The sequence below is a fragment of the Biomphalaria glabrata genome, chromosome 8 (genome assembly GCF_947242115.1).
Source record: "Biomphalaria glabrata chromosome 8, xgBioGlab47.1, whole genome shotgun sequence".
Classification (NCBI taxonomy): Eukaryota; Metazoa; Mollusca; class Gastropoda; family Planorbidae; genus Biomphalaria; species Biomphalaria glabrata.
The window spans coordinates 44,873,112-44,898,281 of record NC_074718.1 but is presented as its reverse complement, the minus strand read 5'-3'; the positions used below and the strand labels follow the sequence as shown (position 1 = coordinate 44,898,281).

At 34.9% G+C, this 25,170-nt stretch overlaps 2 protein-coding genes across 2 annotated transcripts; both read right to left on the bottom strand.

Moving 5' to 3' along the window:
* Positions 1-20: 20 nt before the first annotated feature.
* On the bottom strand, positions 21-12,187 carry LOC106058813 (uncharacterized). The gene is made up of 8 exons (XM_013216307.2): positions 11,924-12,187; positions 9,779-9,860; positions 8,469-9,666; positions 5,857-6,096; positions 4,008-4,073; positions 3,169-3,241; positions 1,677-1,934; positions 21-462 (listed from the first exon to the last, which is right to left on the bottom strand). Exons 3-8 carry the CDS (start codon positions 9,462-9,464, stop codon positions 419-421), a joined length of 1,677 nt encoding a protein of 558 aa, XP_013071761.2. The 5' UTR covers positions 9,465-9,666; positions 9,779-9,860; positions 11,924-12,187; the 3' UTR covers positions 21-418.
* Positions 12,188-17,311: 5,124 nt separating this feature from the next.
* Positions 17,312-24,975, bottom strand: LOC106058815 (membrane-associated progesterone receptor component 1-like). The gene is made up of 3 exons (XM_013216314.2): positions 24,613-24,975; positions 20,902-21,057; positions 17,312-19,238 (listed from the first exon to the last, which is right to left on the bottom strand). The coding sequence occupies exons 1-3, from the start codon at positions 24,929-24,931 to the stop codon at positions 19,132-19,134; spliced, it is 582 nt and encodes a 193-aa protein (XP_013071768.1). The 5' UTR covers positions 24,932-24,975; the 3' UTR covers positions 17,312-19,131.
* Positions 24,976-25,170: the final 195 nt, after the last annotated feature.

Genomic DNA, 25,170 nt, shown 5'->3' with positions numbered 1-25,170 from the left:
AGAATGAAAGAACGAAATGGTGAATTAGGAAATATGTTTATGAATAGAACAAATGAAACTCATTGTTGACTAAAACGTACATTCATTTGATCATTCAGCATTGCTCAATAAATAGATGTCATTAAAACAAAATGTCATACAATTATTGTTTGTACATATAGCTCAAACATAGTTTCAGTCTTAGTGTCAAGTGAGATCTGACTTTCTCAAACTGACAATAGGCTCCACAACAAAATTATCAAATATTTTCTCAACATTCACATGGTATAAGACATTCACTTAAAGTATAATAACTGACCAATACTTGTACTATTCAAATATACACAAATAAACTTTTCACTTAAAAAAAATGATTTTGACCTTTCAATCCTTGTCAGCATATTGTAAGCACAAAATTGTTTAGGTCTAAAAAAAAATGTTACTTCATCCATGAAAATCTCCTTTTCTTTGCCATGTGTTGACCTGGAGACACAAAAATACAAATAGAATTAACACCAGAGCTGTGCAAAATTAATGGGTAGCTAGGTAATGGACCTCATTCACCAATCGTAAACAAACATTTAGTCACGTGATCTTATTGATAAAACAACGGAAAAAACTGTCACGTGACAACCATCATGATTGGTGAATGAGGTCCATTGGCCAAATCTAAGAGTCATTAGTCAGTAAGCTGTTTACAACTTAACTTATTGATTACTGCATTAGTCAAATATAAGAACATATCTTAAAGGCATGGAATACACCTTAATAATTGAATGATTTGAACAGCATACATAATGAAATATAAAAACATCACTAAGGAAAACAAGCTTGAATATATTTATTGATGATTTTAGCAAGGTCACTTCAACACAGCAGAATTTTAATAGCCATCAAAAAAATGATGGCAGAGCCTGAGAGGATACTATCCCAATAAATACAAAATCAAAACTTCTAATAAACTGTCTAAAGTGGGCTCGGAAGACCTGCAAGATCAATTAATCACAAATCAACGGATGATGGTAAACAAGTAACTGCATTTTTGTTTGCATAAATGGGTGAGCCTCCTAAGAATAGTAGGAACACTGAAAAACAGAGACAAAGCTAATTATCTTAGACAAAGTAACCTAGATGAAAGGTAGATGCTGATTGTTATGGAGTGAATGTGTGTTTCTGAGTAAATGCGGGCCAATGTTGTTGTTTTTTTGGTTTAGGCTGAATTGATCCTGATATAACCGTGAGTAAAGGGGGGGGGGGGCAAAAGCTGGTCTGTCCATCAGTTACTAAATAGAGGTGACAGTTGAAGAAAAGAAGAACAAGCAAGTCGATTGGTCTCGATATAGATAAAATAAGAAATATACAGTACACGGAAACAACAGGAAGAATCCAATAAAAGAAAACAAAATGATCATACAAGTTTCTACATTCTAAGACAAATATAAGAACTTATCTTAAGCGTTTAAAGTGTTATTGGAATGTGAAATAAAATAAAAATTGCAGACTATTGAAACTAAAACTCATAAAACAATGTGTGAGCAAGTCTAGAAAAGCTTGCGTCTTTCATAAATATAAAATAGAAAGGATGTTGAGGGTAGCAAAATTTTTTTTTTATGACATCTGACTTAAATACAACCATGATAGATAAGGAAACTAAAAGATTCCGACTCTCCAGATATTCAAGAAGATATCACACTTACCAATATTTCTTTTTGTCAAATATGTTTGATAAATGTCATTCATCATAGTCAGTGCTAAGATGATAGTTCTCTTTAAGAGTACAAATCTGAGAAGATCCGGCTGTTTAAAGCCTATTTTTGAAATCTCAATCCATCGTGTCCTTGCTCTTCTGACAATCTCTTTGCCCACTTTGGTCTTCTCGGCATCAACACTAGAGAGTTTGATTTCAGACTGCAGACCAGCTAGTAAATTCAGTGCAGGAAAGGAACTGACTTTGACTGTTGAAATACATAGAATACTGGCAAAATATAAATTCCAGCATTATATATATCGACATAATGGATAGCAAAAAAATATATATAGATTAGTGTAAGCCTAATGTGTGATGTTAAAAACCTTGTAGATACTGTCAATATAGGCCTTTACCAGAGCATTATTTGTTATTTAGTCTTGTCATTACGCCCAAAAGAGCGTGCAGGCATCTTAGGGGTGGAAGTTTTCTTATTATTGGTGATGTCTATATAACTAGCACTCAAGTAATGGAGATGTGAGAACAAATTAGAACACACTTTGATTTTCATCATGAAATGCAGAGATTAGCTTCAAGCAAATGCAGGTCGATAAACATGTATATATATATATATATATATATACATTTTAAGCTTTGTGGGGTTAATGATGGCCTATGTATCATATACAGTAATAGTACTAGAATATAGAAAAAGTATTCATTAAATTTTGTGAACTAAGACAAGTCCTGGCCAGGTTAATAAACAACTACTCTAAACAACTGCAACTGGATATTTCTGAAAGGTTTTCTTGCTGAGCTGAGTGAGACTTTCACAAGTCTCTTGTATTCTTGGTTCACTCTTTACAGATGTGACTTGTTTCTGTTAAAATCTCTCTAACAATCTCTATTTTTACAGCATCCACTGTTGTGGTATTAGGTGAGATGCCTGCCTTTTTTTTTCTAAGAAGTACATAAAGAAACTATAGATACCATTCCTTTTATTATTACTAGTCTATACTTCATGTATAATCTCAATGAAGCAAGAAGAATGGCCAAGGGCGAAAGAGCGCAGAACCAACAAAAAGCTGAGAAGAAGAAGCAGGCCAATCTGCAACTGACCTAACCCACCCATGCCACGTATGCGGCCGGCTTTTTAAAGCGATGATTGGATTTTACAGTCATCTTCGAGTCCACAGGAAATGAGAAATGAGCTCATCTTTGACCACAAAAGAGGAGCTATATAATCTCAATGACAAAATGAGAATTGCATAATCAGAATCAGAATTATATTTCATAAATGGATGGCGCATGAGACTCTCTCAATATAATTCTATCTAAATTCTAATTCTAAAATGCCACAGATAATTCTATCTTCTTTCATTTATTACGTTTTCTTTGAAGGAAAAAATATTCCTACATATACATTCCTACAATTCATTATCTTTGTTTCTTTAACATTTAGTGTTTTACAAATTTGCCTCCCTTTAGAAAACAAAGCTTACCATCAATCTTAAGCCCTGAACCTTTTCCTAGATGCCTGCTGTTTAACCATTCATTGTATTTGTTAGGAGGCATCTGTCAGGAGTATTGAAAGAATCATGATTGAGATTTATGTCTCAATGATTGTACAATAGAAGTATTCATTAAAACACCTAAAATAGTCTGAAAATGTTAAACATGTCAGAATATTCACACTCTTTCCTTTAGTGCTAAATGTGTAAGTAATTTAGTGCTTTAAAAAAAATGGCTATTCACAGAAGATGTTAGATAAAGCAAATGAGAAGATTAGAGTTTGACAATAAAAACTTTGTACCATTTTCATTTTAATTTATTTTTTATATATACTGGGGAAGGACAAAACGGCTATTTTTTTTGGTTAAATCCAATCCAAATAAAATTATTAGAATCTAATCCAGTGGTTTTCAAACTACTTCTATGGTGCCTTTTTTCAAACCTGTGATCTAAGGGGCAGGTGAAGTAAAGGTCATCTGTTTCTAAGGCCCATTGATAACAAGGGTGTTAAGTAGCCAGCACAACAACCGACTGCCCTTACTCTCCCAAACTAATTTCAGGTACTCGTTAAAGTTTGGTGGACTCAGTGGTCTCCTAAAAATCCTGAAATTATTCACTTGGATTTGAACCAGATACCTCTCCATTTGGAAGTCAAGCACTTTACCACTCAGCCTCTCCCCCCCCCCTCCTTTTTTCCTTAAAGGGTGCAGGGTATGCGCACGGGGGTGGAGGGGGTTGAGCACTATAAGCTTCAGAAATTCATTTGAGAAAGGCTGATCAAATAAGTCTACTACTACTACTGACTAGTAGGAAACTCATGCTGACTTACAATAAAGTTCTTGAAGAGTGAATCCATCATTTTCAACTTGTGGAGAGCATAAATCACCTGGCAGTTCTACAAGATTACAAAATGGCAGTCACACTTAATTGGACACAAAGAAATGGAGAAAAACAAAGTTTCAAAACGTCACATAAAATATATGTCTTTGCAAAAAATCACAAATGTTTTTTTAAAGTTACATCCTATTAGTCTGTGAATCAAAAAGGTACATCCTTTTAGTCTAGAAATCAGTAAGTCACATCCTATTACTCTGTGCATCAGTTTTGTGTATTGAGCAGAGAGCATTTTGGTATATTGGCCTCCTACAGTCGTACAACAACTATGGTTCATCTCGAACACTTTTTCATATGGCTGTGGAGACCTATTTGGGAGAGACATCAGTTTTGTGTATTGAGCAGAGAGCATTTTGGTATAACACAGTACAAACTTCTTTGAGCTATGAAGCCTACAATGTACAAAAGTGAATTTAACAATTAGTTCTATTTTCTTTTTTTTTCATTTCTATGGATATTTTGAGTTTTGAATGAATAATCACTTTTAATTGTTTTTTTTTATTATAAAACAAAAATTGTTTGGATTTAATAATACATTTGCTTTAAATTAAAAGTCAGACAAGGAAAGTATATGGATTTCAATCAGAAATATAAGTGTACTTCGGTTTCAAATACTATTCTGAAGTGTTTATAAATTTAGTAACTCAACTTAAGGTCGTCTTTTGTTAGCTGTGAAGATTTTAAAACATTTCTTATGCCTATCTTGAGCACTTCTAATGCATTTCTTAAAGGAACACAATTTAAGTGATACTGTATTTCAAATTTGAAATCAGAGAAACTTGCAGTAACATGATTTTATATTTATCTCAAATGTATTAGCTCTAATATAGTTTAAATGCACACATTCCAGCACCACACAAAAAAGACAATTTTTGAAGATGTCCACAAACAGCAATGGATGCCTCCTACTGCAACTTTAATAGCTCAGTACAATATGACTTAATGAAGCATTCTATTTCTTTAATTCTTTATCTTCTTATCTTATCTAATACAGACGTTACTTCAAAAAAGAAGATGATTGCGTCCTACTGGTCATGCATTCAGTCATGTTAAGCAATGACTTAAATTCTGCCAAGTCACTGGTTTTCATGGCTATCTCAGGCAACCATTCCATGCTCTAATAGCACTAGGGAAGAAGGAGTATTTGTACAAATTTGTCCTAGCATATGGGATGAGGAATGTGCCTTTATCTTTGTGTCTTTCAGAGTATTTTATTAAATTTTGTTTTTGTATTTGAAGATTATGGTTCAGTGTTTTATGTATAATTGCTACTTTACTTTTGAGTCTTCTGTCCTGAAGGCTTTCTAAATTTAGTGATTTTACTAAAGGTGTTACTCTAGTCAAATGTGAATATTCGTTTGTTATGAATCTCACTGCTCTATTTTGTGTCTGTTCCAGTTTCTTAATGTTTTCTTGAGTTGAGGGGTCCCAAACGAAGGATGCATATTCTATTATTGGCCTAACCAAGGTTAAATAACATTTTAGTTTTATGTTCTTATTTGATTTATAGAAATTTCTTTTAATAAATCCTAATGCTTTGTTTAATTTTTTTATAGTTTCATCAATATGTGGATTGACTTAGAGAGTTAGACCCTTAAAATATCTCATGAATATAAAAAATATTGAGCTTATTAATTTACAATTACTATATAACATTAGAACATAAGATAACATTAGAAAATTAGTCCCACCATATCAAAGTTTTCACCTCTAGTGTCATATCGCCATAAAGTACTCATAAAGTACTCACCCCCCCAACTGTCACACAATGACAAAGTACTCACCCCTATTGTCACGCCATAAGCAAAGACATAAGGAACAGTGATACCATTCGTGTCAAGTCTCTTTTTGAGCTCCTCTTTATAAGGCATGTTGGCCAGTGCTATGTCACGCTCCTCGTAGGCTACATGATGCTGTTGTAGTATCAGACGTGTCAGTAAACATCTAAAGTTGGTCAAACCATCTAATTGTTCACTGGTTGTGTATAAGATGACCATCCATCGCTCAGTGCCCATGTCAAATATCTTAAAAATGGAAAGATATCAGCAAGATGAAAAAAATAAATATGTCGTCCTCCCCATCAAACACACATTTAGATTTTGTGCCTAACTAATGCTTGTATCATTGACTTGTGATTCAAAGATTTTCTCTCTAACCACTAATAGGACTGAAGACTGAAAATAGCTCAAATATATTCAAAACCAAAATGGAATTTCTACTCTTCTTCTCTATTTATTAAATTAAGTATTTGAAACAAAAAAAACACATCACGATGTGATAGCTAAGTAAAGTTCCCGTTTCAGACCTTGTGATCTATAGGGCAGATGTAAGGTCATCTGTTTCTGTGGCCCACTGTGAACTAGGGTGTCATGTAGCCAGCACAACGACCAACAGCCTATACTTTTCCTCAATAAATGTCAGGTTGAGCTGGATGGAACTGTAGGAAGCGTGGTCGAGAGGCTAAGTGCGCTTGAACTTGGCTTGGCTACCTATGAAGGGGACTCGAGGTTCAACACCCGACTCGGGCAGAGTTGTGTTTACTGAGTGCCTAAAGGCAGCACGGAAAAACCTTCTCCTAGATACCCCCTCCCCCCCAACTGGTCCACAACTGAGATTGGACCAAAGCGCTCTGAGCACGCTATAAGCATGAAAAGTAGCGCTATATCAAAGGTATAATTAACATTAGGTGGATTTACAATCACCCTAATATCCCGAAATCCCAGTCTTCACCAGGATTTAACCTGGGACACCCAGACTGGACTGCTTTACCGCACAGCCACCACACCTCCTTACTATGTGATAGCCAGCTGTATAATTTTGTCCACTCTGTCTCTCTAAAGATCAAACACAATCAAAATATGATTTGCTGGAGTCAGTTTCAAGTATGATGACACTTTGTATTTGCTGTTTGTATTTGGGCATAAAATAGTTATGTAGCTTTAGAAGTTTTCCTATGAGATGGAATTAACGCTGATGACATATGCCGTTGATTAAGTAAGACGACAAAGTAATGTATAAGAGAAAATTTGACCTAATTGTTGGAGTTACAAAAATACCAGGGAAAAAGTTTGGTTTTGTTCACATTTTCTTATTTCTGAGTGCTATGTTAGGACAATGACAATTATGTGATAGTGTACAGGAGTAGTATATGTCAGGACAATGATATGATTGTGTACAGGAGTAGTATATGTCAGGACAATGGTATGATTGTGTACAGGAGCAGTATATGTCAAGACAATGACAATGATGTGATAGTGTATAGGAGTGATAGATGTCAGGACCATGACCATGATGTGATTGTATACAGGAGTAGTATATGTCAAGACAATGACAATGATGTGATTGTGTACAGGAGTAGTATATGTCAAGACAATGACAATGATGTGATTGTGTACAGGAGTAGTATATGTCAAGACAATGACAATGATGTGATTGTGTACAGGAGTAGTATATGTCAAGACAATGACAATGATGTGATTGTGTACAGGAGTAGTATATGTCAAGACAATGACAATGATGTGATTGTGTACAGGAGTAGTATATGTCAAGACAATGACAATGATGTGATTGTATACAGGAGTAGTATATGTCAAGACAATGACAATGATGTGATTGTGTACAGGAGTAGTATATGTCTGGATGATCATATACACCAGATGCACATTTAAAGACATCTAAGAAAAAGTCCTAACAGATTGTTTCAGCTGAAGAAATAAAAAAACTGACGGATTTGTAATACCCGTCCATAAAGTCATGTAATTAATTTATACTGTAGTAGGTATATGTTTAGAATTAAGTAGAATCAAATTATAATTTAATAAAGTATGTGGAAGCTAAAATCATATGTTTTGTATTAATTTTTTTTACATCAATACAATATATTTTTTCGTCTATTTGAAAGTCCGTTGAGAATATTTCTTATTACATCATAAGTAAACCTTGAATATTTTTTGAAGTAAAGATAACATTTGGTCATCCAACATTTTCAGCCATCTGATACTCCCTGGGATCTGTAGCTGTCGGACTAGAGTCAACTGTACATGAATGAAACTAGTCGAAAGACAGAGAGGGGGGGAAAAACTATATTTGTGAAACTGAGTTACTTAGAACTATTCTCTCCGAAGATGGTGCCTTTTTTTTTTTTTCTTTTTTAAAAAAAGCACTGAAGATTTTTGTCTTTGCTTTTATAAGATTCAGACGTTTAGAAATGAAGATTTGTTATGTCCTAGGGTAAACCTCCTCCAGGTTGGCAGGGAAAGCCAGTAGGCAAGGTTCAAACATGAGACCAACGTAAAGACACTCTGCTCCAATACAACTATGCAGTCATTCATTAAAATAGGTGAAACTTATAAAGATTTAAATGAACTCTAGAATGGAAGTTGTCAAAGCTACTCACCTTCTTTTGAGACGTCTGCAACTTGACAAACTTTTCTAATGTCTTAATGTAGTTCTGAGTGAAGTTCCAATCTTTCTCTAACTCAGTTTTAACTATTGTTGACACATCTGTTAATCTGTTCAGAAATTCACTATCACTCAATTCTTCTGGCTTGAGACCTTTCTTCATCGCCATTTTTTCTAATTTCAAATCCAATCCTACCTTCGAGAAAGAGCTTCTAAAATTAGAGCTCCTGCGGTCTGACTGAACAGACATTCTACGAGTGTCTGCCTCGTTGACTAGCTGGGACAAAATTAAAGAAGTATAATCCTTGCCCGTGCGGTTACACTTCAAAAGGGCTTCCCCTTTTTGATCTGCTTCCAAAGTATCAATGGATAATCCTCCATTCAGGCGAGATTGTAACATCAAATTGATTTCATGGACATCAGTTTCCCCAACAAAGACTTGTTTTGAGCCCTTTGCCAGCAACCTTCTGGAGTTTGAATTACTGATGGCTACTTCAGGCTCAGGTAAATTTGCAGTAACATGGCTAGCCTTGCGTAGATCCCTCATAGATTTCAGTTCACCAGTAAAAGTTGACTTTGATAAATATCCCGATTCATAGTATGAACATTCGTTTTTCTTTTGTTGTTGGTAATAAGAATTTAAAGGGGTTGAAGTCTCAGACATGCGCCGAACCCCGGCATGCAATATCTTATGAAGTTCTTCTGGAGATTTTTTTTGTCTACAAAATTTAAAACAACACAACTTTTCCCATCTGCCTTCATCATAATTGTTTTGTGTATATGAAGTAACAGTAGAGTTACTTATGCTTGTATAAACAGGTCTGTTGAATTCATCTTTTTTAGTTGGATAGGCAGTATCAACAGTAGTACTACTAATACGACCTTTTAGTGATCTACTTGAGTCATTTCTTTTGGGGCTTACCTCAGTAAATGAAGTTCTTGATGATGCATTAAATTGTAAGTAATGTTCTGAATATACTGTCTTGGTCATCCAAAACCAGTTGACCGTAGAGATAGTTTATGATGAGCATGTCATTGAGTTCATGTAAAATCAGAGTCATAAATAATTCAAACACTTAAAGCAAAAGAAATAGATGAGAGGAGACTGTACAACTAACAGTCTCACATGGTGTTCTGTCGTTTGAATAGTCGTTCATGATAAGCACTGTCAGTTTTAGGATTTCTCAGTCGATCTGAAAACAAAAGGAATGAACATTGCAAAAAAAAAAAAAAATGAAATTTGTTCATTTACTAAAGTATTAAATTTTCAATTTTAAAGTGTTTTTTTTTTAATACCAAACATACATTCTCGTCTGCGTTTGATTAGAAGGCGTCTGTCATCATCTTTGCTCCTGCGTGGAGAAACCAATCGACATAACTGAGATGCCTTGAAACAGAAAGAGTTTGAATCAAAATGTAACATATACTAGTGAAATTTCTATACAGACCAAACATAAAGACTAAGAAATAATAATAGGCCAAAAGTCAATTTCCCCCTTAAGATTTTCATACCATTTTTCTATGTGAGGGTCAGTAAAAAAGTTTCTATGCAAAAGTAATTTATAAAAATCACAAAATACAAATGGTAAGTTGACTTATCTGAATTTAGGATGGAACAGTCATTACTAACTTGTTTTGAGTGATACAAAAGACTGAATAACTACCAGCTAGATAGTTTGAGATGCGGTCATGTCACTAGACATCTTATTTTATCTTATAAAATACAGACATTACTACAAAAAAGTAGATTAATTCCTATGCATGATCTTAGATCTATCTAGTCATGCATGTTAATTAATGACTTAAATTTGGCCAAGTCATCATTTTCTCTAAGCAATTTGTCCTAGTCCTCCACTGACAGGCAAAACATTTTCACCGCCTTCCCTCTCAGTGTCGCTCCATGGCCCCAGACATTCGCTGGAAAGAAGTGGACCACAATGCCACTAAACTAATGCATTCACCTATCTACCTTTGCATAAAAGTACTATAGACCATCAATGCCTTCAAGCCTAGTGCTATTTTTGCATATATGCTGATGGGTCAGCATCAAAAGACTCTGGAAGAGCAAGCTATAGAGTCTACATTGAGTTTCTTGGCTCTGACTCAGTTAAAATGTTGAGATATTGTTATAATGTTTGCAGTTTTGATGTGGCCATTGGGGATTTGTAAAGCTTTAAAAGTCATATACTCTCGATTCGGCGAGGGACATGCAAGGGTAACATAGATGGTCATGGTCAATGCAACCTCCATCTCATCTCAACAGGTCTGGGAAATCACAAATTCAAATGATGACGTACACGCACTATGCATAACAGCAAGGTTTTTACAAAAGTGAATTTGAATCTCTCAAGCCCTCACTCAAATGGGATTTTACCAAGCCCTCACTCAAATGGGATTTTACCAAGCCCTCACGCAAATGGGATTTTACCAAGCCCTCACGCAAATGGGATTTTACCAAGCCCTCACTCAAATGGGATTGTACCTAACAGTCTCAAAATTAGTTGCAAATAAGATTTAAATCATTTCATAATTTCCATAATCTGCTCAAATATTTTTTTTGTTAATGAAGAAAGATTTTGTCAAACATAGAATCACTTATGCTTATCATCATCAAACAAAGTTCTACAAAACAAAACTAGAGCTTTGAACTTTTGACCTGGGGGTGTCTGGCCTAGCCTAGTCCTGATTCAGAGTTTCTCGCCAAGGCTCTAATGGAGGACTAGCCCTTCCAGCCTTGCTACCAATTGAAGTTCATCTCAGTTCTAATTAGCCAGTGACAAAATCTCCTCTCATGCGGTTCCACTGGGCTCAGTGTTAATTTTTGTTGGGTAAAAACAACACAAAAGAAAATATCATAACTTTCTTATCTTATATATTACAGATTCTATGTTACTTCAAAAAAGAAGATAATTATGCCCTACGCCGACGCATTTTATGTGTCAATGTAGTCATGCATGTTAATCAATGACTTGAACTCTGATAGCTCGTAGGTTTTCCTGGCTGGTTCAGGCAAGCCATTCCATTCTCTAATGGCACTAGGGAAGAAGGAGCACTTGTGCAAATGTTTTAACATATGGAATATATAAGAAATGTGCCTCGATTATCTTTTATTCTTTGTGTCTTTCTGAGTTGTTTTTCTATTTGTAAATTATCATTTTCTATGGTTAGTGACTTAGTCACAGTAAGTTGAGTAAGTTAGTGTTTTATGTATTAATTATAATAGCTACTTTAGTATTGATTCTTCTAACTATTAATATTAATATTAAACATACAGGAAGACAGTATATTATATACAGTCATAATTTATACATCATTGGAAAGCTCTAATGATGTAGATCTACTTTAATTGTGCATTGACTTGATTGACCAAAAAAATATTTTTTTTTCATAAAGGTATTTTTATTTTAAATAATGTCATTAATGATTAATCATGATTAATGATAATCTTACTTCGTCATCAAAACTATTTCGCTTGAACAATTTCCACAGAGCTACTCCAACTCCTACTGCCACTAAAGTACCTGCAGAAATTACAATTATTCCGGTGTAAACTGAATAGTTATTCATATCTCCATCGAATTAATAGATCTAGATCTATTTATTTTTTTAATGCTTTTAATTGAAGAATCTTTAGATCCATATTTATGATATTTAGGATTATAGATCGACTTTTGAACAAGAAATCCCTGTAACACTTTTATGACGTCACTTTGGGCTATTAAAAACATACATCTAGACTCTAGATCCAGTTCATAGGTGTGTGACCCAGATCTACTATAATTGTGGAACAGTAACGAAACAAATGAAACTTTTATTACTAAGGTATAATCATCTATCTCTCTCTCTCTCTCTCTAGCCAGGAAAACCAGTGACTTGGCAGAATTTAAGTCATTGGCTAATATGCATGACTAAATGCATGACGCGTAGGACGTAATCATCTTCTTTTTTGAAGTAACGTCTGTATTATATAAGACATGGGCGTAGCCAGGAATTTTTTTTCGGGGGGGGGGGGGGGGGGGTTTGGGCCCCCCCCCCCCGGCGAAAAAAAAATTATAAGTATTTATGTGTGTGTGTGTGTGTACATAATCTTTATTACATTCTGACACTTCCTTCTTTCGGAACACGTTTATTGTGCCCTAGAATAGGTTCTTCCATGAGTTAGTGAAAAAATTGTAGATTCCCCGACATTACTAGCAAAGGGGTCTGGGGGAGCGCTAGGAGCTCCCCCAGCGCGGGGCGAAGCACCGCCGCCAAGCACTATTTCTGATATTGAAAACCAACAAAATGCATATTCTGAGGTATCTACAGTGCATTTTCCTGCTATTAAAAAGTTCTATTTCAAAAACCTAATGTGCTATTCTTACTGACTTAGACCCTCCCTCGTCGTTCGGCGCATTTGCCATCAAGCTGTTTCCATAAAATTGTGGACTCCCCGCCATTACTAGAAAAGGGGTCTGGGGGAGCGCCAGAAGCTCCCCAGCGCGGGGCGAAGCCCCGCCGCTAAGCACTATTTCTGGTATTGAAAGCCAACAAAATGCATATTCTGAGGTATCTACAGTCCATTTTTAATGTTATTAAAAAGTTTTATTTTAAAAACCTAATGTGCTATTCTTACTGACTTAGACCCTCCCATGCCGTTCGAAGCATTTGACGTCAAGCAGTTTCCATAAAAATCTGTCACTGGTAATGTCTGAAGCCTCTTCCCACCTACCATGAGGACCTCCATGAATGAGTGGCGTCAAGTTGTACTAGGATATCATTGCAACTCTTCTTATGCGTAATTCATTTTGTCGGAGAACATGTCCCGCAAACCTCATGCGTCGCTCTCTCACAATCTTACTAAGGGGTCGACTCCCAGTTCGGCATAGGATTTCCTTGATTTAGATCCGATCTCTATAACTAACTCCTAAAATCTCTCTTAGCCATCTTTGTTGAGCCACATTTAGTGTTTTTCAATTTCGGCAGATGACTATTCACTGCAGTTTATTAATGGAGCCCTGCCACTGATAAAAATGTGTAACCTCTCTTGAATACGCTCTTGGAATTAATTGACTATAGTTTGCTTTAGATTTTATATCGAAAAGAGAAGTTTTATCGTCAAAATCTTCTGTTGGGGGTTTTCCACCTCAAAATGCTCTGTAGGGGGATCTTAGACTCAAAACCATCTGGAGGGGTTTTAAACTTTAAAAAAAAAGCCATCTGTAGAAGAACTCAAAACCCCCTATTGGCTTGGCTACGCTCAAATAATTTTAGTGTGTAATTTGCTTTTTTTTATATTGAAGATGTATTTTTAGCACCAAACCCCTTTGAATGGGGGTTTAAACTCAAAACCCCTTTCGGCAACGCTCATAGCATTTTGAGTTCGTAATTCGCTTTTTTTCTTACACTGAAGATGGCGGGGGGTTTAAATTCAAAACCCCTTTGACTACGCTCATAGATTTTAGAGTGAGTAATTTTCTTTTATTTATATTGAAGAGGTACTTTTTAGCTTCAAACTCCACTGGAGGGGAGTTTAAACTTAAAACCCCATAGACTACACTTATAACATTTTTAGTGTATAATTTGCTTTTTTTTTTTTATTATTAAAGAGGTATTTTTTACCTCAAAACTGAGTCAAAATCCATTTAGCTACGCTCATAACATTTTGAGTGCGTAATTAGCTTTTTTTTATATTAAAGAGGGGGTTTATCGTAAATTTTAGACGGGGTTTTAAAACCAAAATCTTCCTTAACTGTGCTCTTGGAATTAGGGGATTTTCGTTTGCATTTTTTTGTATTGTTTTATAGAAGAGGGGGAGTTAACTGCAAAAACCCCAGGTAGGGGGTTTAAAACTCAAAACCCCTGGTAGGGGTTTTTAAACTCGAACCGCTCTGGTAGGGGTTTTAAACTCGAACCCCCATGTTAGGGTTTTTTTAACTCGAACCCCCCTGGTAGGGGGTTTTAAACTCGAACCCCCCTGGTAGGGGGTTTTAAACTCGAACCCCCCTGGTAGGGGGTTTTAAACTCAAAACCCCTTTGGTTGTGCTAGGGCAAGTGATGGTTTAGTATTAAAATCTCACCTAAAATAAACAAAATCAAAGCAAAAAATCAGTCACTAAATTCCGACTCCCCCCCCCCCCTAGGGGGGGGGATTTCATTTCGGGGGGGGGGGTTGAACCCCAAGAACCCCCCCCTGGCTACGCCCATGATATAAGATAAGATTCTCTTCTTCGCTCAAGAGTTTGGACGAGAAGAAGAAGTAAAGGAAAGACCACTCTTTTATTTCTGCGGATAGAGTTATCCCACGAACTTTACGAGTCTTGCGTGAAGCGAAGTCACACAATGTATCATGAAAATTGTATTTCCTTCGTAGATCATTGAGGTCAACAATTCTTGTAGATAGATTGAAAGATTTTGTAAATTGTTGCTATTGAGCGTGATCTATGTAGGAAATAAAGTTCAATAGCAAGAATTAACAAATGTTTCAATCTATCTACGAGAATTATTGAACTAAAGTAATTCTTCATTAGTTTGAGGCGCGAGAAGCTTCTTTCACTAGATTCCAAAATTACGGGATAATGCCGTTTTTTTATCGCGCGTATGATTGGCATTTTCCTTATTGAATGACACTCCAAAATGACAATTTTTGTCTATATATTTCAAGAGATTCGTATGACTACTCTATTGATTTTAATAATTTTCCGGATATTTCCAGGACTTTTTCATATATTTTGCAATTTCAGGACATTTTCAGGAGCTCCTGGTAAATTGACAGGAGGCCGCGGGAAATCTGTTATAAGTAATCTTTGGGATGATCCTTCAAAGTTGAAGATAATTTACTTCCAAGTCTAAACCTCCCGCTGGAGGATGGTAGCGTGCAGGGTATGAACCGGGACCATCGAGAAGTCCAATCTACAGTCCAGTGCGCATACTGCACGACTAGGAAGCCATCCTATTGAATTGAGGCATTCGATTTTCACTCTTAAAGCTTATTTAATAACAAATGGGCTACTAACTAGCGTCTAGATGTACCGGTAATTGCAGGCAATAAAAAAGATTTATTACGAAGATCGACTGCCACGCATTGAAATATTGTGAAAATTAGAGCATGTGCAAAGTTCTTTACAATTTATCTTATTTTATAAAATACAGACGTTAGTTCAAAAAAGAAGATGAATACGTCATGCGTCATGCATCTAGTCATGCATGTTAACCAATGACTTAAATTCTGCCAAGTCATTGGTTTTCCTGGCTGGCTCAGGCAACCCATTCCACGCTCTAATAGCGCGGCACTAGGGAAGAAGGAGCATTTGTATAAATTTGTCTTATCTTATAAAATACAGACGTTACTTCAAAAAAGACGATGATAAGGCTACGTCCTACGCGTCATGCATTTAGTCATGTTTGTTAATCTATGACTTAAACTCTGCTAAGTCGTTGGTTTTCCTGGCTGACTCCGTGCTCTAGTAGCACTAGAAAAGAGTGTCATAGCATATGGAACGAGTAATGTGCCTTTATCTTTGTGTCTTTCTTGGTATTTTATTAGGTTCTGTTTATGTATTTGAAGTGGATTTAGTTGATAAAAGTTCAGTTTATCATCCTTAACAATGTTTCTGTGATATTTTGCGTCTCATGAGACAATCTTTTCCTTTGCAACTTTTTGTGTGACTAAAGACGCCAATTCTTGATACACAGCTGCGGTCACAGGTTGGGTACCTGTAAACACCAAGCGCCGTTGCATTTTCACCCTTCGCCATACACAACAGTAACAATGTTGACTTTATCGTAAACTCCCCAATAGCTCTGCTTTTCTTTTTTAATGGAAATATTTACTGTATTGCAATATCTAACTCACAAAAAATGTGGGAATAGAAGTTCAAATTTTCTACAAATGTCATTTGTTCCACTCTTTAAGTGTAATTCAAGAATTCAAAACTACAAAATGATGTAGGCTATTAGATCAACGATGAATTAATGGTAGCGCTATGTTTCGCCAAACATTTAGGCAACTCCCTCTTTAAATTATTTCAAATAAGTTAAATAATAGTACAACTTCCCGTGAAGTCAGAGGTCTTTGTTAAATTCTTTTGATCATTCCTAGCCTCTTTTAATTTAATTTACTTTTTGATCACATCTTTAAATAATAAGTGATAATTTTCTTTAAAAAAAATGGCAATAAATTTCCAAAGTTGCACAATTATTAATTGTCGAAGACAATACACGAAATAAAAAAAAATATTAACCAATTATTGAATTAATTACTGGTAATTGTTTTTTCTAACAAATTAGTTAATTAATATTTCAGTATTCACAGATATTTCTCCCGAAACCGCTCTCGGATCAAGTTGAAACTTTCAATTATTTATTGTATCTAACAAAACATGAATAATTGGAAAAGGAACCAATTAGTCAATTAATTATTTTGGGGGAGATAAAAAAAGGAAATTACTTCTAAATTACTTATTGATATAGTTGTAAGTGCAGAATTTTTCCTCTTATATGAACTTTAGTTTTTTATATTCTTTACATTTTGCTTGTTTTACATTGGAATTGGCAGATGGAACAGAATAGTCAATTTATGTACGATCTCAAATCATCATTCATGTAAACGTATGACATCAATGGAACGACATGTTCTTCACTTTTGCTTTAACTGACATTTAAGAGAGCATCTGTATGTCAGGCTCCCATTAGTCCTAAAAATCAAGATCAGTTTTTGATTGATGATCATCTTATCTGATCATAATATTAATGTGTATAATAAGGTTTGTATTAGTGTCTGATCTGTATATATATAGATCTAAATATAAACTATCATAGACAAAAGTCCAAACAAAACATAATAAAAACAAAAAAAAAAACAGAGCCATTTTTGTTTATTCATACAAAATAAGCTTAATGAACTTGACAGCTGTTCTATCATTATTAACATAAGAAATCAATCTACCTTATATAGACATATATAAGGACTGCTAAGTTGAATGTGGTACAAGTTGTATATATCACACATGCATTGTAGTCTTTAATAAAGCTAAACTTGTTAACATGATACATATTACATAGGTTAGAGTTTTCTATATTCTTACTACAGACATATATTTTTGTATAAATATAGAGTAAGACTACTCTGAGACCTCTTATCAAAATATGACCCGACCTATCTCTTATTAAAGCATGACCCAAATGATGCAGCTCTATAGACTATAAGCAAAAAAAAAAAAAAAATCTAATAAGGACTTAGGGACATTTGAAAACTAAATAAAACCTGAAATTACAATGTTAATAATGATTCCCCATATTATTTTTACATGGGTAGATAGCAGAGCCAAATAATAAATGATATACATAGCATTTGAAAGAAGTCTCTATTTTATTTAATCAAGAAAACTAACACCCCCCACATGTAATGATTTTTTTAAAATTCAGTCATTAGAAACTCTTAAGGTCATTGAGTGATCTTGTCATGAAAAAACCTGTTCAAGTCATATACAAACATGAGGGTAAAACCTAATGATATACTGCATGCCATCAATATAATGTTGACATTGACGAGACGCTAAAAATCAGGCCGGTTATCAAGCTGATTTCTAATCCTTTTAGATCATGCCCTCAACAACACTACAAAACAGAAACCTGGCCTGAAATAGCAACAAAGACTACAAGTTACACTGCGGCTGTCTTGAATTAACAATGTCTACTAATCATACATTCAGATATAGCTGTTAATTTGTTGCACTTAAAAAAATCAAGCCTGAAAGTATTATAGCAAAACAAAGTGCTATTCAAAAAAACCACAATGAAAAAAAAAAAAGCAAAGAATATTGATAAGTCCAACGCTACTTGTACTTAGGTTGACCTACTTGCCAACTACTTCATAGGCCTTCATGTCATCTACAATATGCAAAGAACTAATTCCCCCCTACACTATACAAGGCCTTTCTGCCAACCTGCCATCTACAAATCATAAAAGCCTTACTGCCATTAACTCCTTGTTACATACTTTAAAAATCAATAGTTTGTACAAATAAAAAGTTCTGGTTATGAAACAAAACAAATATGTTTCCAGAAGAAATTAGACGTGTACATTCTCATATCTGTTTATCAGTGCACTAATAACATTTCAAGGGAAAATTAATATAGTGCAAAAGGTTGAACAATGGCAACAGGATTATGGAAAAGCAACAGATCAACAGGTTTAATGATAAAAAAAATAACAAATGTTTCCCCCACCTAAAACTTTAAAAATCTGATACTAATAAACTCTATATCCAGAAAAGTAAGAACTATTTATGAAATCTCTGACATTGGAGAACAGTTAAAGCACAAATATTTTGTTCCCTTCAAAAAGTAAAAAAAAAAAAAAATAATAAATAAATTCTGCATTCAAATGTTCTCATAACATGAAAAATGATGTCTACATGCTCGTGGACAACTAAACTGTGGGGACAAACACATTGAAGGAAGGAACAACAAAATTGTACAAAAGGCTTCAAAGACACACAAACCCAGGGGTAGAAAACCTTTTATCCCAACACAGAGCAACTTCTGTTCATCTTTCCAAACACTGGCACATATAAACATCAAGCAATTAACCATTCGTCTCAACACAGAGTTCACACAGACTATCATCTAATCTCACACTGGTACACACAAGGACATGTAATATGATAATACTAGAATTAGTCAGTTTTCTTTTCAGTCTCTGTCTTGTCTTCATCCTCAGTGTCACTGTACTCTGTGGGTTGTTCACCAGGTTTCAGAAGTTTGCCAACATACACATATTTCTCTAGATTAGACAAAAAAAAAAGGATATTTTAAAAAGTCATTGATGCTAAAAATGTTTGTTGTAAAATGTTTTACATGTTTCGGATGTTCCTTCAGAGTTGAAGATAGTTTACTTCCTAGTTCAAACCTCCCGCAGGACGACGGGGGATGGGAGCGGGCAGGATTTGAACCCTCGACCATCGATAAATCTGAACGACAGTCCAGCGCGCAAACTGCACGACCAGGCAGCCATCCTATTAATTATTAATTGCTATTAATCACTAACCTATATATGTTCAACAACGGGGATGGCTTTTAAAAAAAAAAGCTACCTCAGCAACAGACTATCTTGTAGAAGCTTCTTTGACACATACTTTTTACATTAATCAGATGAAAACCTTCATTTCATTTAGCTTGTTTAGACTCAACAGTGCTATGCTAAAATAAAAACCTCATCAAAACAGTTGATGTTTTAAATGAATCTATTTTCCCTACGATCAAATCTCTTTTGTGAACATGTGGGGTACGTGGGAAGGTTTCCATGATCCACCGGGGACACAGCAAACACAACCCAACTCGAGTTGGGGTTTAAACACGAGCCCCATTTGATGGGTTAGCCAGACGGCTTTTGTCACTCGGCCGCACAAATATATGGTCATCAGTTAGGCTCAAAATGCTTTTCAATATAAAAAATAGATTTATAAGTTCATCATTCGCCAGTTTCTAGCTACATCTCTCCCACAATCCTGACAGTACCATAACGAACTCATTAGGTTCAAAGAATTACCAAATTGTTAAGGAAAAAAGTAATAGTAATAATATCAAAAGAAATATAATGTTAGTTTCCAATAACTATTTGTGAGTACCTTATACTACGGTAGTAAGAGCTGATCAACATACATACATTAAGGACATGAATAAACAGTGTTCAAGTGTGACACTGCAGGTATCTCCTGAAAAGACCATGTCTTACATCAAGTTTTTAAGTAGCAAGCCAATGCACTATAATTATTTATATTTATCTCTATCTGTCTATCTCTCACTCTCTCTCTATCTATCTATATATATATATCTGTGGCATTTTACGTCTCGAGAGACGATCGTTTCCCTTTGCAACTTCTTGTGTGACTAAAGAGGCCAATCCTTGATACACAGCTGCGATGGCAGGTTGGGCATATATAATCACCAGACGCCCTAACCCACATATATATACACATATCAAATTGTTATGTCTGTGCAGGATGTTGGCCAAATATGTAGGTCACAGCTGGGGCTGCATAGTCATGTGAAATACTTTGTTGTAGTGTTAGTAGCAAGAGCTGATCTAGCCTGGCTAAGTAACAGTTGCATGCCAGGTTGACAGACATCCTCCATTTAAAGCTGGCTAAGAAAGAATCAGATCCAGGAGATGTTCAGAGCTAAGTTACAGAGATATGTTTTCATACAGGATTTCAGAAACCTAGTAAAAGTTTTTTAAAAGAAGATGCCCAAGATAGTGAAAGACAAATGCAGACTTGTGCTAGCATATATATATATATATATTGCAAGATTAAAAATTAAAAGTGTTGTCTCAAGGATCATAGTTCATTTATAGTGAATTTTCTAAACACATGATTGTCCCTTGAAACAGATGGAGCTATAGAAAACCAATATATGTAATTCGACAATTCAAAGATGGCTATTACCTTGGAACTGCATCTCCCACTCTCTTATGCTTTCCATCTGCATGCTATTTAGGTCACTCAGGTCATCGTGTTCATTCTTTAAGGCATCTTCTCCTAACGAAAATGTAGCCAAAGCTCTTGAAGCATCATGTCCGGCAAATAGTCCATAAGGTCCGCCTGCAATATTCAACATAAAATGTTTGAAAAAAAAAAAAAAAGGTGGACAGGTAATTGATTATCTATTATGCATAAAAAAAAAAGTTTTAATCAACATTTTGAGGTTTGAACTGAACGACCACACGGTACACTCTACATAGAAGTAGGACAAAAAACAACTGGCAATGGCTCTCTTCAATATCAACAAAGTGGGTTTATCAGTACTGTAAGAATAGTTAACAAGTCTGCATGTAGTGCTATCAATTAAGATGTAGAATGATTAGGAACAAACTGAAGATCTTAAAGTACAGATTTTTTTCAGAACCCAAATGCCACTTCCACCCATTGACTATTCTAGTGTAGCTGTAAGTGTTAGACATAAACTATATACATGTTTCGACAAAATATTTAACCCACAGGAATAAAACTTTGGTAAAACTTCCCATCGAAGGTCCCTAGTTTTCATGTCAATTATTTGGCAGCTGTCTATCCGCACGTATGTTGACGTACTGACGTGACCTCAACTGTGCGTGCGTGCGCTCTACTAGCAGAGCGCGCCCAGTCACTGTCTCTCCCTTTCCCTCTCCTCTTTTAGTAAATCTTATGTAAATATATGTTCCGGAAGTTAAAAGTTGGGACTTGTAAAATCTGCTCTTGCGGAGTATCACCAGAGAATGTTGACCATGTCCTTCAAAACTGCTTTCTTTATCAAGAGGCTTAAATAAGACACTGGCCCCAAAACACCCCTATAGAAAAAAAACTATACGGAGAGCTGCCTGATTTGGAAACCACTGCCCAGTTCATCTCGTGCATTGGCCTAGTTATCTGAATACTTCAACATAACAATGAGAACGAGGAAGAAGAAAAAGGTGGTGAATGTAAAATCTTAGCCACTATTCTAAGGATTAGATCAAATGTATTTAAACCAATTTAATTTGCATTCTGGACAAGTGTGATTTAAGGAACTAAAGAAGAATATTTCATTATTGTTCAATTAATATTGCAACACACATTTTTTTAACTCCATAAGATATACCTAAGGCTTGAAATAGGGCACATTTTGTGTTAAGTTGTGATCCAAATGGTGGGATGAAATAATAATCTCTTTTCAAGATGTCTTATTTCCATGTTAGTGTCTTTAATTGCCTTTGTGCACATTTAGCACGCTAAGTACACAAAAATAACACTCTGGTCAAATCTCATTTGTGGACACAACAAACTTTCTCTCATATTGCAACTTCAATTATAAGGTGCCGAGATTTGGAAGCAGATGCCAAGAAGATGGGCGAGATGTGAGGACAACTGGAGAGACTCACACAGAACCGAAAGACCTGGAGAAAGATGGTGGCCTTATGCCCCAGACAGGCAGAGATGGTATTTAATATATATATATATATACATATTATTATTATTATTATTCTAGCCAGCTTTATTGCTGCTGAGCTGTGAGCTCTTTTGCAGACTGTGCCAAGGAAAAAATATATATATATCTTATAAATCTTACCCAAGACAGAGATATGGGTTGGAACTAATGCCAGGTCCCATGAAACTCTATGGCCATTAAAAACGAAGCATCATCTGTCTGAAGGTTCCAGGATGGTGGATATCATTTTGGGTTTGGGTAACACCATATTATTTACATTTATCAGCAGCCAAAGGGATAGCAATATTATTCCCTGTTTGTTCAACTTATAATCTCACACCCCCTCCAGTGGATGGCATGGACTGGCCTACCATGTCTCCACACCAAAAGGTGCAGGATATTGAACTTTTTATATACCAAGGAAGAGTAAAAAAAAACTACACTCATTTCAGTGACATATCTTGAAAATCGCATGGCAAGAAAGCGTGATGGTCAGTGAAAAAGCATCTTGTAAGATGTAGAAAAGAGATCCAAACGAAAATTGACTGATTCCTCTACCACCAAAGAAAATTTATGCCAACTTTACCTATAGATGTTGTATGTGGATGGGAATCTTCTTTCCAGAATAGGACTCTATAGTTAAATGAAAAAATCTCTATAGGGGGAACCACATCTATAGTGGTTATATGACCAAAATAGGCTAACACAAAATCACTATACCAAAAGCAGTGTAAAAAAAATTTGACCAGTTGAAAATTTTTTTAAATAAAAGAAATTGTTCAGACTCTAATTAATGAGTCTAAATATAAATAAATCAGATTTTGTATGTTTTTGTATATTCATGATTCCCATAAAAATCATTTACAAATGCATTAATGGGAAACTCTGGTGTTGTTGCTTTTTTTTTTGAGTTATGGACATATTTAGCATAATAAAAGTTTTACCATTTTTTTTATTTAAATGCTTAGCCACATGTATTATATTTAATATTAATACATTAGTAAATTCTTGACATCTCAAAAAAAAAAAGTAGTTCCTTGAGATTTTGTTTTCAGGTTAGGCATACACCACTTCCCTCAACAATACTAAAATCAAATTTAAATCTAACCAATTGTATTGCTTCATTCTTTCAGTGGCTGTTTAGGCTTAATAACAACCCAGTCCGTGGCTATGGTATATATAGATATAGATCTTCTAAAAGCATTAGGACAACCAACTTGAGAAAAAAAGTTACATTTTCATACACACCCCTCCTTGTCCCAAAAAAGTTTACAATAAGTAAATAGATTGTGTATCTGGCTGATTCTAACAACCTGGTCAGTGTAAGGCTCGCTATGTATAGTCAGTCATGACAAGACAACCAAGCGATAGTGTTTGTTGTGTTTTGAGTCGTCAGGAAAAAAAATTCAAACTGCCATGGTTAGTCAAGCATGTAGATCTACTCTTTTAACACATATCTATTTTTTTCTTTGCTTACCAAGATCTACATCTAGCTGCAAAGACCTAGATTTTACAAGATTGTCAAATTTATTATATGGTTTTCCGTTATACAGTAACTCAAACTCAATAGAAGATTAAATGAATAGGTTTGCTATGTGACATCACATGAAGCCCGGTGAAAATCTGATCGTTTTGGATGCATAGAAAAATGATGGTTTAAAAAACATCAATTACTAAGTTATTATTGAAAAAAAAAATAAAAAGAATTTATAATATATTCAATCAAAACACATATATTGTGACATATTATATCAAAAATTGTCGAAATCATTGGAGTTCGAGGTTTCCCTTTAATTCGCGACTTACGAACTAAAACTAAACTAGGCCTAGTAATATATATTAGAATTTTATATATTATACTATTATAGCGGTGACTAGGCTAGGGACTAAATCTATTTTTATTTTCTTAGCCAATAATAATCTAGATGTAGATTCCAGACTGAGATTCCTAGATCTATGTCTAGAGTACTCTAGAGTCTATATAATTATAAAAGGTATATATACTAAAATCTAAATACTATTTAATTTACTTTAGAGATTAGTCCAGTTAGAATTAGAATCTAGATAGTAGATCTATACTGTCTATAGTATAGTTAAATCAGTAGGTGAGTAGCCTATTTAATTTAGAATTTAGCCAGTACATACTTTTTATACAATTATAGTAAGTTATATTTAATAAAATAATTTAAATTTAGTAATTAAAATTAAATTACCTGGTCCATAGAATCTTTTTCCCCTAGTAACATCGAAGACCTTTCCATTAACAGCTATGAGAACTCGTCCATCTATTCCTTTTCCATCATATTCTCTCAGCTGCTCCAGTGTAAAATCCTGTTTTTTGAGTGGAGGGAGTTCGGGTTCTTTACTTGGAGCTGAATTAGTTGATCTCCTACTAGAAATTATTTTATAAATAAGAAAACCACAGATTGCAAGCAATGCAAGGTTTAGTGGGCTACCAAAGAGTTCAGACATAATCCTCACTATTAAACTGTTCTCAGTCTGCCCCTCCTTAGTTTCATTATTATCAGCCATTTTGATTATTTGTAGAGCGACGTGTGATGATAACAAAAACAAAGGGCAAGGACACAGTACTCTAGCTTTGCGAACCGCGCTGGTATTTAAACTGTATGCTTACTGTTTATCAAATAAAAATGCCGAAAGTAAAAAATATCTAGATTCTAGATCTAGATCTAAACATAAACAGATCTAAATCTATCTCTACCAAATATTCTAGAAAAAGAGCAATTTTTAAATGCAATTTTCTTTAAAAA